Source organism: Aquarana catesbeiana, linkage group LG05, assembly GCF_042186555.1.
Source record: "Aquarana catesbeiana isolate 2022-GZ linkage group LG05, ASM4218655v1, whole genome shotgun sequence".
Lineage (NCBI taxonomy): Eukaryota > Metazoa > Chordata > Amphibia > Anura > Ranidae > Aquarana > Aquarana catesbeiana.
In genome coordinates, this window is record NC_133328.1 from 113,551,064 (window position 1) to 113,569,078 (window position 18,015).

An 18,015-nucleotide genomic window follows, 5' to 3' on the forward strand; every position below is an offset into this window, starting at 1 on the left:
TGGCTAAAGCTGGCCATACATGGAACAAAATTCAGCCAGTTCAGCAGGGACTGGCCAAATTTCAATCCATGTATGGGCTAGCTGGTTGTACACCAGTCGATCTATTGATTGACTTGTGTGTAATCAGCCTGTCGGGGTTTTAGGGAATGATCAGCACTGAATGCTATAGCCGGCAACCTTGACCATTGTATGATCATGACATGTATTGCCTATTTTATACAAGGGTTATAGTGCTGTAAAATGTCATGTCACGGGCAAACCTACCAATATCATAAAATATGCCGATGTACCTATTGTTACTTTTAAAATATTTAGAGGAAGTTGGACGTGTTTTACAGTGTCTTGCAAAAATAAAGCCGCTATAGATCAGGCATTTTAGTGGTCCTAGAGACAAATAAAACCCTGTAAAGAGTCTCATGGATGAACAGGAACATGCTACAACTTGCAGTTACTGTATGAGAAGGAGGAATGTTAAACAAAGCATTCTTTGTAATGACTTCTACACACAGACAGAAATGCATGCAGCTCACTGCCAGCATTAAACAACTCATTTTTGTTTGCCTAGATTTCTCATATTTCTATGATGCTGGTATGAGAATATCTCTGCCTGAACACAGGGCTGATTGTAAAGCATGTAAAAGTATTGTGCACAGAGGCCAATAATTCCATATTCTTCTTGCTTTCCTTTAAAAGCATTCCCCAGACACAATCACTCAGGCCTTCTGGTTCACTGCACAAAGTGCTCCTCCAGCAACGCATTCTGTATTTCTGAACAAAGCCATGTGGTTTCCGAAACTATCTCATCATGTGTCCGAGACTAGAGATTGTAATATTAAATTTATAAGCCAACCCAACAATCATTTAATACAGGAGTTGGTCAGCACATAAAAAGAAAAAAAAAAGAAAAAAACAAAAACAAAACTACTACAACTAAAAAAGGATAATATAAAAAGAAACTGAACACAGGCTTTAAAAACTGGGCCAAGGCAACCAATGTTCTGAATAAGAACTGTGCCCAAGCACTAAAAATACAAAAAAAAAAAAAAAAAAAAAAAAGACTGTCTAGGCATGCACCTTAAATATAAGCACCAACAAGTGCCAGCACAAAAAAAAGTGCTTCACATTCCCAATAGAAAAAAAATAACCATAACATGTAATCTAAAATACATAACCACTGAAATATTAGCATAAAGATAGTAAATCAGAATGACAAAAAAATATAAAATTGCAGTCCTAAAGTGCAAACAGGTGCCAAAATAATTGTGGGCTCAAGCACTGGGTTTCTAAAACAAAACAAAAAAACACTAATCTGAGAATTCTAAATTGCTTTATCAATACCCAGCAATGCAAAATAGCAATCTAGACCACAAATAGGGAAGTAAAAAGTTTTGCAATGTGTAAAATGCATGCCAAATGGTACCAACAAAACTGTATCGGTTCCCCATAATGCAAAATAACATTAGACACACAAGAAGTTAAGCAGTTTAAAACCCCCAAAACAAAAGATCTATACATTGCAGCTATTATTTAGATGTTGTGGCTACATTAGTTTCCTTTTTTTAAGCATTTTTTTCCTTCATTTTTACCTGGTTTACTGGCCAGTAAGGATGGGCTCGGGCGTGTTCGCACACTCCACGTGCAGAGCCCGCCAGGAAGTCGGCACGCCGCTGCGCTAATCACAGGCAGTGAGACATTTTCCCGATGTGCAGCTGCAGAGATTGGGAAATGTCACTGCCTGTGATTAGCGCAGCGCCTTGACGACTACCTGGTGGGCTCTGCACGTGGGGTGTGCGAACACGCCCAAGCCCATCCTTACTGGCCAGTTAGATTTGTTTCACATGGGCTTGAGCTTGCATTAAAGCAATGTCAACAGCAAGCATTTGCAAAGGCTTTGCAGAGCTTTCAGCAAGCTTTGTTGAAGCTTTTAAAGTAGGATTCAGCTCCAGTTTAGAAAAGTTGTGCACAGATCCTAATGGGATTGTCATTTTAAACAAGCTGCTAGCAGGCTTCATCACTATTTGAAGCTTGTTAAAAGTCTGCTAGCAGCTTGTTTAAAGTGACCGTTATCACTCCCATTATCTCTGTATAACAATTCCAATAAAGAGCTGAAGGGCGCTTTAAAGCCTTAGATAAAGCTGCTTAAGCACTTCAGCCCCCGGAAGATTTGGCTGCTCAATGACCAGGCCATTTTTTGCGATTCGGCACTGCGTCACTTTAACTGACAATTGTGAGGTTGCGCGATGTTGTCCCCAAACAAAATTGACATCCTTTTTTTCCCACAAACTGAGCTTTCTTTTGGTGGTATTTGCTGGTTTTTTGCTGGTTTTTATTTTTTTGCGCTATAAACTAAAAAAAGCGACAATTTCATGGAAAAAAAAACCCACAATATTTTGTACTTTTTTTCTATAATAAATATCCCCAATTTAAAAAAAAAAAAAAAAAGATACATTTTTTCCTCAGTTTAGGCCGATATGTATTCTTTTACATATATTTGGTAATAAAAATCACAATAAACATATATTGATAGGTTTGCGCAAAAGTATAGCGTCTACAAAATAGGGGATAAATTTATGGCATTTTTATTATTTTTTTTTTTACTAGTAATGGCGGCGATCTGCGATTTTTATTTAGGGCTGCGACATTATGGCGAACACATCGGACACTTGACACATTTTTGAAACCATTAACAATTATACAGCGATCAGTGCTATAAAAATGCACTGATTACTGTGTAACTGTCACTGGCAGGGAAGGGGTTAACATTAGGGGGCGATCAAGGGATTAACTGTGTTCCCTGACTGTTCTAACTGTGGGGGAGGGGACTGGCTATATGAGATGACAGATCGTTCCTAGCTATTAGGAACTCAAAATCTGCCTCTCCTCAGCTTACAGAACAGGGATTTGTATGTATCAATCTGCTTAAATGAGGAGAGAGACAGCAGCAAGAGCCGCTGTTCTCATGCACATCACTGGATTGGGCTCAGGTAAGAATAAGCGAGGGGGGGGGCTGGGGGGCTCCTGCAGCAAAGAAGTTTTAGAACCACTTTACCTCAGCCTGGGTGGTCAAAGAGACACTGTTTCCCCATCAGATCCAATCCCTTTCTGATTGACAGCAGGCAGTGGGAAGAACCACAGCCAACAGCCCCCTATTCGATATAGAATTTCCCCACTGCCTGCTGTCAATCATAAGGTGAGAGCATACCTAATGGGGAACTAGTCCTTCAGCTTCCCCATTAGCATCACTGGTTGCTAGGAGCCCATCAGCTGTGTGAGGTAGAGAGCGTCTGTTTTTATACTTACCGCATTTGATCCAGTGCTGTTGGCTTCCACTGCTGTCAGTAAAATTCTGTGATTAAAGAGCAGGGGGCGGGGCCAAGCCATGCTGTCTGTCTCTGGCTGCAGGCAGCGTGACCCGGGATCTAGCCCGTGGGTGTGCCACAACAGGAAGCGGCATCCTATAGTGGCACACTGAAAAGGAGGAGGAAGTCAGGAGTACCGGCGAGGGACCCGAGAAGAAGCGGTTTGGGGCATCTCTGTGAAATTCAGTTGACTTTACAATCACCTTAATTTAGTGCAGAGGAATCGCAACTTTGAAAAAAGAACTGTGGCTCGTGTTAGTAAAGCTACTGAACCTGGCAGAAGGGAATTTTGAATCTAGAGGCAGCCATACAGCCAGGAATGTGTTGTAAATGCTTTATTGAAATACTCTCCTGACTGGTTTGTTCTCAAATACAATCAATAAATCAATGAGAATGAGCAACAGTATGTGAGGAAAGGAACTGGGTGAGAAAAGGCCAGGCTCTACTGAAAAGTTAAGGTAACTGAAGGCAGTAAGATATATAAAAAAAAAAAAAAAAAAAAACACCTTATACAATGGCAACACTGAGTAAAGCAACAAGAGGATGTTCTTACACTAGCAGCAAGGTCTCGCACAGGCAGAAATTAGAAGGAAGACAGGCATTTTCAGATGTGCTGTCCAAGCTCTTTTGTTGAAAGCTCAAACAGGCAACCTTTAGGACCAAAACAAATGCAGTGCTCAGCCAAGAAAACTTGAAGACACATCATGGTGACTTCCCTTTACAAACAGAAGATGTCCAGTGGCACCGTCTGCTCAGACTTGGCAGAAACCAGAAGGACCCTGGTATACTATGTACAAATTGGGGAAGCCTAGTCAGAAGTGATCTTTGTAGAAGAATTGCAACTAAAAAGCCATAAGTCAAACTTGGAAGCAAGGCCTCCTATGCACAAAAATACAAGAACTGGCGTGCAGAAAAAAATGGAAGCGGATGCTCTGGATTGAGGAGTTCAAATGTGAAATACTTGGATGTAACAGAAGGTAGTTTGTTTGATGAAGGCATGGACAGTGATACAAGGGTGAGTGCCTGAAGGCAACAGTAAAGCATGGTGAATGTTCCTTCAGGTTTGGGGCTGCATTTCCACACATGGGTTTGGGGGATTTAAACAGAATGCATGGTCTCCTCAATGTAGAAAATAAGCCTGTGCCCGTACTGATTGAAACTTGGGCAATTCAGTAGGAATCAACCGAATTTCAATAAGGGTGTGGCTGTTCCTGCTCGACAGAATTCGATCAATAGATTGACTTCTGTCAAAGCGTCATGTTGGAGATTTTTTTCTGGATCAGCAGCTGCGGCTATCTTTGCATTTGGTCATTTGACCTGCAAAGCGACCACCCGAACAGGATAAGTAAAGCAATCCTATCACTATAGTACAGTATATTATTGTAAAGTAAAAAAATTATAAAATTACTAACACCTTGTAGAAGATGATGCATAATACCTTTCCAACTGGCTGGGTTGGGGTCTGGAGTCAAAGTTTTATTTTATAGTTACATAGTCAATCTGGTAGAAAAAAGACAAGTCCATCCAGTTCATCCAACAGAGGGAAAAAAACACACACACACACACACACACACACACACACACACACACAGAAACATCTATCTATCTATCTATCTACACACACATACACATACACACAATCCTATACCCACAGTTGATCCAGAGGAAGGCAAAAAAAAGCACCAATAAAACATGATCCAATTTCCTCCAGCAGGGGGAAAAAATCCTTTCTGATCCCTCATTATCTTAAAGCACTACAGGTGCTGCTGGAATATGACACTTTTGTATTCAAGATACCTAGTCCCCCTCCAAGCACTGGTCCGCCAGCCCCATTTTACTACAGGACGTAGTGATATAACTTCCAGCAGGAGGAAACATAGTGACCAATCAGGGACCAAGTATCTAATATCAGTCTTTTTCCTTCGTTTTTAGAAATCAGTCCCAAGCAGATGGACTCTTTACAAGTACATAACAACCATTTACTTTGAAAGCATGCAAAAATCAATGATTTTAATATTATGCTGAATCAATATGGTCTTAAAATTTTACCAAGTAACTGGCTACACTTTGATGCAGGGGAATACCTTGACTCGGTAAAAGCTTGCAGCACAGCACCGAATTAAGCTTTCATTGATAAATACTTGGACTGTACTTCAAAGCATATGAAACGCCACCAGTCTGTTTCATAGCTCTCAGCAGGAGAAAGAAAACCAGGTCATATATCCTCTGGAGGCTGTAGCTAGGAGGCAGCTGCTTCTAAATTAAAATGTGGTAAGCTAAAGGAATATGGATGGAAAATGGTTTCTTTTTTCCCCTTCAGCCTTAATTTTACTAACTTTGCCATTTTAGTGAAGGAGTGAAGGATAGTTCAACTTTCAAAGGATCAAAAATAAATGTGTTTGTTAAAACTGTTTGCATTATATGTAAGGCACTTCCTATTGATAGCTAACAAACAAATGCAGAATACTTTGTAAAATTCCCATCGCTACTTGTATTGCACAATCCCTGCTTCGAATAAAGAATTCACCAAAGACAGCAGCTGACATTACATTAGCTTCTAGCAATGGGGTGCTGTAGTGTAGTTTTGAGTATGGGGCTGTTGGTGGCAAAAATAACTAATAATTAAAAAAAAAAAAGATATGTTGCCCAAAATCTAAAATTTACCCCATCTCTTAAAGCAGAGTTCTGCTAAAAAAAAAAAAAAAAAAAAAAAGAAAGAAAGAAAAGTCAGCAGCTACAAATACTGCAGCTGCTGACTTTTAATAATTGGACACTTACCTGTCCCAGGGTCCAGCGATGTGGGGGAGCGAAGACCCACTCATCTCCCCCTTCTCTCTGCGGCGCCGGCATTGTAAGTGTGGGCGCCCGGGTGTGGTTTCACAGCCGGGCACCCACTGCACATGCACAAGCCGCGCAGCATCTGGGACCTGTGACGTGCCCCAGATGATTGCCGAAAGGGAGGGGGGAGAGGTGATCTCCCTTCCGGTGCCACGGTGCACCGGGAGGAAGTGGGAGTTGGGACCCTAACACCGCCCCCCCCCCCAAAAAATGACATGCTAAATGTGGCATGTCAGGGGGTCACCTCCCTTAAAGCGCAAGTTCCATTTTTTAATTTGATGCTAAAACTTAAAAGACTTAAAGTGGTTGTAAACCCTTACATATACCCAATGCAGTGAATGGCCTCAGGTCATGCACAGAGATGAAACAAATCCTCCTACATATGTTGTACCCGTCTATCTGCAGTTTTCTTTCCTCTACATCTATTCAAAGCCCAGAATTTATAAGTTTGTCTGAGAGGTTAGAAAAAAAAGGGAGCAGAGAGCCGAATTTACACTCTACAGAGCTCAGTGAGGAGAGCTCTAAGAGCTGATTGGAGGGAAGGGACAAACCCCCCTCCTCACAGCACACAGGAACATAAGCTGAGGCTGTCAAATCAAAACTGCAAGATTCCTCCCCATCACCATTTTTTCCCTTGGTGTTAGGAAAACGTGTCGGAAGTGATTCATGCTGATAGCAAAGGAAAACAAACAGCAGATAGAATTGACACCTTTAACTGAGACAAGTACACACTATAGAGATATGCTTTGTTCATATTTCATGTCTAAATTTTACAACTACTTTAACCGCTTTAGGTCCACCCTGTAGCAGTTTTACCGCCAAAGGGCAGCACCTGTGCGCCAGATCACAAATTTCCGGGTAGGGGGCGCATATGCGCACTGTCGCTGGCTCACCTCCGCTGATTACACACAGCGGAAGTCGATCGGCAGGTACAAGGTACTCGTTGTTCTCTGCCAACTGCTGATCATCAGGCAAAGACAGAACTGCGATCTGCCTATGTAAACAAGGCAGAATTATAGCACAAAAATAAAAATGTAGAGGTAATCAAATACCACCAAAAGAAAGCTTTATTTGTGGGGGGAAAAAGGAAATACATTTTATTTGGTTACAGCATCGTATGACCGCGCAACTGTCAGTTAAAGCAACGAAATGCCGTATCGCAAAAAAGGCCATTGACCCATGTTGGGTCATAAACCCAACAATAAATATCAAACAGAAAAATGAAGAAAATGGGCATTTAAAGATGACCAGCCGATATTTGATCTATACATCACACCAAATTAATAATACATACCATATTTTATTACAAAATCACATAAAAAGTATCCATAAGGGGGCAGCCCCAAAATGATATCACCATACAGAGTATATATATATATATATACATACATATATATATATATATATATATACACATATATATATATATATATATATATATATATATATATATATATATATATATATATACACACACACACACACACACACACACACACACACACACATACATACATACACAGTGAGGGAAAAAAAAAGTATTTGATCTCCTGCTGATTTTGTACATTTGCCCACTGACAAAGAAATGATCAGTCTATAATTTTATTGGTAGGTTTATTTTAACAGTGAGAGACAGAACAACAAAAATATCCAGAAAAACGCATTTCAAAGTAGTTCTAAATTGATTTGCATTTTAATGAGTAAAATAAGTATTTGACCCCTTCGCAAAACATGACTTAGTACTTGGTGGCAAAATCCTTGCTGGCAATCACAGAGTTCAGATGTTTCTTGCAGTGAGCCACTAGGTTTGCACACATCTCAGAAGGGATTTCGTCCCACTCCTCTTCGCAGATCCTCTCCAAGTCATTAAGGTTTCGAGGCTGACATTTGGTAACTCGAACCTTCAGCTCCCTCCACATATTTTCTATGGGATTAAGGTCTGGAGACTGGCTAGGCCACTCCAGGACCTTAAAAGAGAAGTATAGCCAAAGCTGGTTATGCTGTACGTCTCTTATGGATCACAGGAGTGCGATTCACTTTGCACTCCTGTGACCCATTTTCAGCAGAGAGCAGGCTGAAGTCCGCTCTGCTGACGTCACAGAAGTCGGTGCCTGGACCAACACCAGGCTCAGCCTCTCAGCGAGCCGCTGAGGGACTGAGCCAGCTGACACCGCCCCTGCACAGCTCAGCGCTTCAGTGAACGAGGAGGGGGCAGAGCAGAGAGCTGCAACTGACAGTCTGCAGCTCTCTGCTGGGGGAGCTCTCAGAACGATGTTCGATAGCTCAGTTCTCAGTGCAGAGGCGCCGGGGGACAGATGCATCATCGGACCCATGCTGCATCCACCTAGGTAAGTATTAATCTAAAAAAAAAACCCAAACCAATACTGCTCTTTTAATGTGCTTCTTCTTGAGCTACTTTTTTGTTGTCATTGTCATGCTAGAATACCCATCCACAGCCCATTTTCAATGCCCTGGCTGAGGGAAGGAGGTTCTCACCCAAGATTTGACGATACATGGCCCTATCCATCGTCCCTTTGATCTGGTGAAGTTGTCCTGTCCCCTTAGCAGAAAAACACCCGCAAAGCATAATATTTCCACCTACATGTTTGACGGTGGGGATGGTGTTCTTGGGATCATAGGCAGCATTCCTCCACCTCCAAACACGGCAATTTGAGTTGATGCCAAAGAGCTTGATTTTGGCCTCATCTGACCACAGCACTTTCACCCAGTTCTCCTCTGAATCATTCAGATGCTCATTAGCAGACTTCAGACAGGCCTGTACATGTGCTTTCTTGAGCACGGGGACCTTGCAGGCACTGCAGAATTTCAGTCCATCACAGCGTAGTGTGTTATCAATTGTTTTCTTGGTGACCATAGTCCCAGCTGCCTTGAGATTGACAAGATATTCCTGTGTAGTTCTGGGCCAATTCCCCACCGTTCTCATGATCATTGAAACTCCACGAGGTGAGATCTTGCATGGAGCCCCAGACCAAGGGAGATTGTCAGTTGTTTTGTGTTTCTTCCATTTGTGAAAAATTGCACCAATTGTTGTCACCCTCTCACCAAGCTGCTTGGCGATGGTCTTGTAGCCCATTCCAGCCTTGTGTAGATCTACAATCTTGTCCCTGACATCCATGGACAGCTCTTTGGTCTTGGCCATGGTGGAGAGATGGGAATTTGATTGCTTCTGTAGACAGGTGTTTTTTATACAGGTAACAACCCGAGATTGGGAGCACTCCCTTTAAGAGAGTGCTCCTAATTTCAGTTTGTTACCTGTATAGAAGACACCTGGGATCTTACTGATTGATAGGGGATCGAGTACTTATTTCACTCATTAAAATGCAAATCAATTTATAATTTTTTGGAAATGCGTTTTGCTGGATATTTTTGTTGTTATTCTGTCTCTCACAGTCACTATATATATATATATATATATATATATATATATATATATATATATATATATATATATATATATATACACATATACACACACACACACATAAAACTTCAATTGCAATTGTCATGAATCCAACTGTCAATGCGTTTTAAAGTCAATGCCCCTTCTGCAGGACTTCACATGAGACACATGAACAGGGGGAGGGAGGGAACACAGACACCAAAGATCCCACCATACTTACAAAATCCAACAAACCATCTCTCCTGTCACATCTGTTGGTTTTGTAAGTATGGTGGGATCCTTGGTGCTTCTGTATTCCCCCACTCTCTCCCTCTTTCATGTGCCTTCTCCCCAGCTGGATAGAATAATTTACTTGAATGTGAATAATTTTATTATAATTGGTGAACGCATGTATACAAACCCCTTGCATCAACCTGTGCAGCATATTCATGCTTGTGTTTTTGATTTATAGATTCAAAATGATATGTAACAAGGCATCTGTCATTTGGAAATGTGAAATCCTGAAGAAGTCCTGAAGTTATATCCATGTTAGAGGATGTTGTGATAAGCATTATTTCTAACTTTGATGAAAATCGTTCAATTTATGATTATGTGTGTCCTGTCAAATTTTTTTACAACTTTGAAATATTTCCACGGTGGCCTTGATGAAGCAGCTGAGGACTGTGAACTGTGTCGGCAGTTACACAGTAAGATATACCATTATTCATGCATCTGTATTGATTTTAATATTTGGTGTATGATTATATTTGTAAATTTTACATGGTTACTATACATTAGTCTACCATTCATTTTAATCAAATTGAATAAATACATTGTTTTAACTGTGTTGTTGACTCTAGAATAGTCCCTTTATTTCTGAAGGGGATCCTTCAAATGTTGCTTCTATGGCATTTGAAATGTGGCACTATATGCCTATTCCCTGAGATGTGGTAAATTTGGTTATAGTTTTTTTTTTTTTTATTTCTGTTTGTTAACCTACTAATTAAGAATGACCTTGTCTTGGGCACCACTACACACCCATTGTGTAATTTTATTTTCCTATAGGTTTCTAAGAAGCGTGCAATGATTTTGTATTATTATATAGTGCATAGACAAGTCAGTATATGATTTATCATCCAACATCTCTATCAGTTTTCCTAATTAGGTTGCCTTTTGTGAAATCAATTTATCACAAAATCTAAACTGGGCGCACATGAAATGGTTAAATAACAGCCTTCAACTTATTTCAACTCAGATTAAAATGTTTTTCTTTCAAAAAGATATCTATTGTTACTGGCAGAAAAATAGGCTTCCTTCCAAACCAGATGATACGATTGCACATTTATATTTTACTTTCCTCAGGAATTCACACGCCCCCTGTTCGCATCCTGTTATTCACAGACCGCTTCATCTTAGCTCGAGCTATAGTTTGAGCAATAAATAGAGCCAGTCAGTCAGTCAGTGAGTCCCCGCATCCTAGCCAACAAATTACAATTGCTGTACAGTATATACTTACACAGGAGGTTACATAACAAAGTAGCTTCAGGTAATTATTCCTGAGAGATTCCATTTTTTTTCTTCAACCTAATGCAAACATCTTGAACACCTCGATTATAAACACAAAAGTCTAAACAGTTCCGCCCTACGTTTAAGTTGAACTGCCCATAGTATTTGGTCCCTGCGCAGGGCAGCTACATTGCCTAACAGTGTACATTACTGCAGTTCAACAAGTCATAGGGAAACTATAAGTAATTTCCTCCACTTCCTTCATATTTCATCTAAGTGTAACATGGGGATGATAAAGGAAATGTTAAAAGATGTTTACAGATTTAATAGGTTGTGTTTGGGAGGTGACCTACAGGCATGGTACAAAGCTGGAGCTGACAAGGTTATAAATATTGGTTGTAGTTAAATATATCATATCTTCCTGAGCTAAACGGGGTCAGCTGGTACCAACGGCCTGTTAGTATCAGCTGACCCTTTTGAGCTCAGACAGATATGATATATTTAACTACAACCAATGTTAAGCAATGTCCATACCAATGACAGCTCCAGCTTTAAGTTCAAACTGACCCTGTCACTGATCTAAAGTGATCCTGGGAAATCATTTTCTGAAGTCCGATGGGAAATGGACATTTCCAAAAAAAAGTGATTCTCTTTTCAACCCCATGTAGAAAAGCAAAGTTAAAACACAAAAACCACCAATTAGGAGAAAATAAGTATTTTCCTTCTTTCCTAATGTTTAATATAGAAAAACAAAACATAATATCAGAATAAAACATTACTCAGATCTTACCTTCAAAAAAGCCCTTGGCCCTGAGAAAACTGACACTTAGCCTGAGCACAGAAAGTTTATCAAGTTTAGATATGATCTCCTGCGAGAAGGGCAAGAGGCTGGCTAATCTGTCAAGTTCGGTATTGAGACGGTCCCTGTGTCTCTTTGACGGGTTCGACTTGACTCCATCAGGCGGTGTTGGCTTGGCCCTACCAAGAAGAAAAAAAAAAATTATAAATATCTGATCAGTAAGAATATGCTTTACATAAAACACCAAATGTCTCCCCCTACAGTCTAAGACCTGCTTATCTGATATATACACACACACACAAACACAACTAGAATGGCATGTAAATGATCTTTTGACTGTACAACCAATTCCAGAAACATTAAATATGTAATATCTTATCCCTGAAAAAAAAAGAAAAAAGAAAAACTGTCACAGAAGTCTTGCCACATTACAACACAGTGGGGTTGACTTAAAGGAAAAGATTGTGTTTACCCAGTAAACTAGTATTACTAAACAAAGTTCACTATGAATACCCAATCAAGTGCAAGCGAAAAAATAAAATAAAAAATTGTTGACACATGATTGGGCAGTCAAAGTGAACAAAGCTTCATCCTTTCTATCAACTTTTCTTAAAGAGGAAGTAAACCCTGATGGGTTTTACGTCCTCTTGTGCTTCCTGTATAGCCTGCAAATTAAAAGCATAATGGGCTAGTATGCATCACATACTGGCCTATTATGTGACACTTACCTGCAAAAGAATCCAGTGATGTCCCCTGTGTAGGCAGCGTCCATCTTCAAGCCCCTCTTCCTTCCGGGCTGCGGACTCCGGCTCTGTGATTCGCCGGAGCCGCGTGACGTCACTCCTGCACATGTGCACAGTAACGGCACACGCTAGGAAAAAAACAGCACGTTTCTTCCCCGCGCATGCGTCGTTCACTTCATCGGTGGACTACAAGTGAAATATCTCCTAAACGGTGCACGTTTAGGAGATGTTTTCAATACCTATAGGTAAGCCTTATTATAGGCTTACCTATAGGTAGAAGTCCCAGAAAAGGGTTTACAACCACTTTAACCCCTTGATGCTGACAAAAGACATATATGCAGTCTGACTGGACTGGGCCTTTTGCCGTGGGGCCTCATATCTATGTATCTGTCTTTTTGCTGGGAGTGAACCACACAGCGTGCTCCCAGCACAGAAACCGAGGTCTTAACGGGAAACCCCAGTTCCCATACAAATGATTGGTTGGCTACCACAGTGATCAGTCACTGTGAAGCCTGCCCAGTGTTTCTTTCTCTGTGAATGGAGAGGAAAGCTACATTGCATCTTTGTCTCTCCTTGTAGAGAGGAAAAAAATAAAAAAAGAAAGAAATGTAAAACAAATAAAAGAAAAAATACATACATCAAGGTTTGATCTAGGTTAGTGCCAGGGTTAGTGTTTGGGTCAAGGTCAAAGGTCAGGGTTAGTATATTTTGGGCAGGATTTTTTTTTTCAAATTAGTATTAGCATTAGTGTGTTTTAGGTAGGATAAAAATAAGATAAAATGCACAATTCGCACTATTGATTCTGGGCTGTACTATGGGTACAAACAACAAATAACATACACATATGTGGTATCTCTGCGATCATTAGGAGCAGGAGAATTTATTTGGGATTGTTCTTTGGTGGTAAGTTAGTTATGGTACTAACAAAAAATATACAGCTAAATTAAAAAAAATGTTTTACTATTTTGGGCCAATTTTCCTTTACTAATAAAAAAAAAAAAAAAAAAATCAGGAGATATCCATAACCATTTACAACCAAACTAAAGCACAATTATCCTGAAAAAAAACAAGGTATAATCCACCCAGATATACAAAGTAGTTATAATGATATGGGCGGCACAGTGGTGTAGTGTGTAGCACTCTCGCCTAGCAGTAAAAAGGGTCGCTGGTTCGAATCCCAACCACAACAAAACCTGCCTGGAGTTTGCATGTTCTCCCTGTGCCTGCGTGGGTTTCCTCCAGGTACTCCGGTTTCCTCCCACACTCCAAAGACATGCTGGTAGGTTAACTGGCTTCTGTCTAAATTGGCCCTAGTATATGAATGTGAGTTAGGGACCTTAGATTGTAAGCTCCTTGAGGTTAGGGAACGATGTGAATGTACAATGTATATGTAAAAGCGCTGCATAAATTGACAGCGCTATATAAGTACCTTAAATAATAATAAATAATATGTACAGTTTTATGAACACGTTAAAGTTGCAAAATTGTGCTTTGGCATGAATATTTTTCTCTTAGGTGTGAAAGGGTTAATGAACAGCCTATGCTTCAGTGTTTCTGTACACCTTCCATACAAAAGCTTTTCAAAAAATACCAGTTATACATCACCTTGATTTTAGGTTTTAGAATGCAGAAAATCCTGTTTCAATGTGTCAAAAAAACCTAGTCCTGTACCCCTATTATTTTGTTTCCATACACCCAATGAGTATTTATAGAGCTGGTTTGGAACCCCACTTGTTATACTCCTATAAAAAAAACACCTGTTTAAACAGGTGATTGAACAAATACTGGCAAATTAATGAGCAGATACTTATAGGGAATATATAGAAAATTAAGGAATGCAGCACCTTCAGGATTTAAATGTATAACCAGTAAATGATCTTCCACTTAAAATATGAACTATTGCTACAGCAACTTGTGTGCATAGTCTCCCCGCTAACATTTTGTTCTCTTAGTGCTAGCTCACATCAGATGCAGTTCCATGCGCTTTTTTTCTACACTAAGACCCCTTTCACACTGTGCCGCCCATAGCGTCGGCGGTGAAACGCCACTATTTTTAGCGGCATTTTACCGTCGGATTTTACCGTCGGCATTTTGGCCGCTAGCGGGGCACTTTTAACCCCCCCGCTAGTGGCCGAGAAAGGGTCAAAACCGCTCCGCAACGCGCCGCAATAGCGGCGTTTTGCCGGCGGTGTAGCCACGCTGTCCCATTGATTTCAATGGGGAGCAGCGGTGGAGGAGCGGTAAACACACCACTCCTAAGAAGCTGCTGGCAGGACTTTTCCTGACAGCGCACCACTCCAGTGTGAAAGCCCTCGGGCTTTCACACTGGAGACAATGGAGCAGCTGTTTGAAGGTGGATTGCAGGTGCTATTTTTAACGCTATAGAGCCTGCAAAACACCCTCGGTGTGAAAGGGGTCTAAAAATGCATGCAGTGTTTTCCATGTGTTCCAATGGCTCTGGTTCACAGCAGTGCAGTCAGTTTCCGGTCAGTTTCTGGTCCATATTTTTTCTGCACAGAACTGAAACCTAGCAAATTGTATCAAAAGCGCACTGGAACTGCGTGTGGTGTGAACTGTAAGCAAAAACTAATCCGGAAAGTATGAATGCATTTTTGTGGTGTGAACTGGCCCTAAAAACACAGAGCATCTGGACCAGTGTGCGGATGGACCGGAGGAGTCAAGATTTCTAAAGGTTTCCTGCACTACAGTTGCATCAGCCATCAGAAGGAGTGGCGCGTTGTGACTGCACCAGCTCGGAACGGACTGAGACCACGGGAGAGGAGCCTTGAAAGCATCTGGACCTGTGTTGGTGAGTGGGCACTTGCCCAGATAAATGGGGCACTGCTGCTATTTAAGCTAGTTCCAGACTGTTGCTGGGATCTGTAGTCCCACAGGAGTGAGTTCATCCAGACACAGGCTGTGTACAGTACAACTTTAAGGTTGTTTTCTCTGTACTGCAAAGTAATTATAGAGTGGCAACCTTTATTAAAGAAGAAGCTCTGCAAGTGTATTCTATGTGCAAACTTTCAGTTACCAGCACATCAGTTCAATTATTAATTTACTACCTGCTTGTTTCCGTACCTGGATTTGCAAACACCACAGTATAATATAATTAAGCTAGCTGAAGAGGAAGAAGAAAAGAGACTTTGTCATTTCCTATACAGGATCATCACTCCAGGTTCACAGAGGTGAACAGTGTACTTCAATCTAGGGGGAGCCTTTGAGTAAATTATATGGACAAATGTATTGTGTTTCACTGCTGCATGGTGCTTAATGATTTTCTGCAGGTTTGGTGTGTGCTCTGAGGTTGGAGTGGGAAGGTGCTCAATATTAGGGCCTTATATTGAGCATAAGTCCTACTTTTTGCCTGTCTGCATATGCTCCTCAAGTGACCATTGAGTTTTGGTTTTCACATACACCTCGATTGTTACTACCTTCATTCTTTATATTGGAATGACCCCTGTGTTTAATGAGCAAAACAAGTTTCTTTCAGTAAACTGTTTATGTGGTTAATTTACAACTTGTGTGAGACTATTACAAATCAGCTGGTGGAGTGACGAAGACCAAGGTGACTGTAAATATACAGTACAGTGTTTTATTACTGTGTTTCTCTTTGCCATTGGGTCTTATACTAATATTACCATACAGTTTTGCCAAGGGGGTCGAGAGGCAGAGTGCAGACCCAATCAATTATCATCAGCTCCTTAGGGGGTGAGTGCTAATATAAATATATATATATATATATATATATATATATATACACACACACACACACACACACACACACACATATATATATATATATATATATATATATATATATATATATATATATATATATATATATATATATATATATATATATATATATATATATATATATATATATATATATATATATACACACACACACACACATACATAATATATATATACACACACACACACACACACACATACATACATACATACATATATACACAGTGGGGACGGAAAGTATTCAGACCCCCTTAAATGTTTCACTCTTAGTTATATTGCAGCCATTTGCTAAAATCATTTAAGTTCATTTTTTTCCTCATTAATGTACACACAGCACCCCATATTGACAGAAAAACACAGAATTGTTGACGTTTTTGCAGATTTATTAAAAAAGAAAAACTGAAATGTCACATGGTCCTAAGTATTCAGACCCTTTGCTGTGACACTCATATATTTAACTCAGGTGCTGTCCATTTCTTCTGGTCATCCTTGAGATGGTTCTACACCTTCATTTGAGTCCAGCTGTGTTTGATTATACTGATTGGTGGACTTGATTAGGAAAGCTACACACCTGTCTATATAAGACCTTACAGCTCACAGTGCACGTCAGAGTAAATGGAACTGCCTGAAGAGCTCAGAGACAGAATTGTGGCAAGGCACAGATCTGGCCAAGGTTACAAAAAAAAATTCTGCTGCACTTAAGGTTCCTAAGAGCACAGTGGCCTCCATAATCCTTAAATGGAAGACATTTGGGATGACCAGAACCCTTCCTAGGTCTGGCCGTCCGGCCAAACTGAGCTATCGGGGGAGAAGAGCCTTGGGTAAAGAAGAACCTAAAGATCACTGTGGCTGAGCTCCAGAGATGCAGTCGGGAGATGGGAGACAGTTGTAGAAAGTCAACCATCACTGCAGCCCTCCAACAGTCAGGGCTTTATGGCAGAGTGGCCCGACGGAAGCCTCTCCTCAGTGCAAGACACATGAAAGCCTGCATGGAGTTTGCTTAGAAACACCTGAAGGACTCCAAGATGGTGAGAAATAAGATTCTCTGGTCTGATGAGACCAAGATAGAACTTTTTGGCCTTAATTCTAAGCGGTATGTGTGGAGAAAACCAGGCACTGCTCATCACCTGTCTAATACAGTCCCAACAGTGAAGCATGGTGGTGGCAGCATCATGCTGTGGGGGTGTGTTTCAGCTACAGGGACAGGACGACTGGTTGCAATCGAGGGAAAGATGAATGTGGCCAAGTAAAGGGATATCCTGGACAAAAACCTTCTCCAGAGTGCTCAGGACCTCAGACTGGGCCGAAGGTTTACCTTCCAACAAGACAATGACCCTAAGCACAAAGCTAAAAAAAGAAGGAGTGGCTTCACAACAACTCCGTGACTGTTCTTAAATGGCCCAGCCAGAGCCCTGACTTAAACCCAATTGAGCATCTCTGGAGAGACCTAAAAATGACTGTCCACCAATGTTTACCATCCAACCTGACAGAACTGGAGAGGATCTGCAAGGAGGAATGGCAGAGGATCCCCAAATCCAGGTGTGAAAAACTTGTTGCATCTTTCTCAAAAAGACTCATGGCTGTATTAGATCAAAAGGGTGCTTCTACTAC

General features: G+C 40.7%; 1 protein-coding gene across 2 annotated transcripts in view; it reads right to left on the minus strand.

The window, feature by feature from the left end:
• The window catches only part of AHR (aryl hydrocarbon receptor), a 190,810-nt gene that overhangs the window by 107,742 nt on the left and 65,053 nt on the right, over window positions 1–18,015 (minus strand). For both annotated transcript variants that reach the window (XM_073630081.1, XM_073630080.1), the window contains exon 2: window positions 11,894–12,081. In XM_073630081.1, the coding sequence (XP_073486182.1) occupies window positions 11,894–12,081 (188 nt within the window). The remainder of the gene's footprint in view (window positions 1–11,893; window positions 12,082–18,015) is intronic.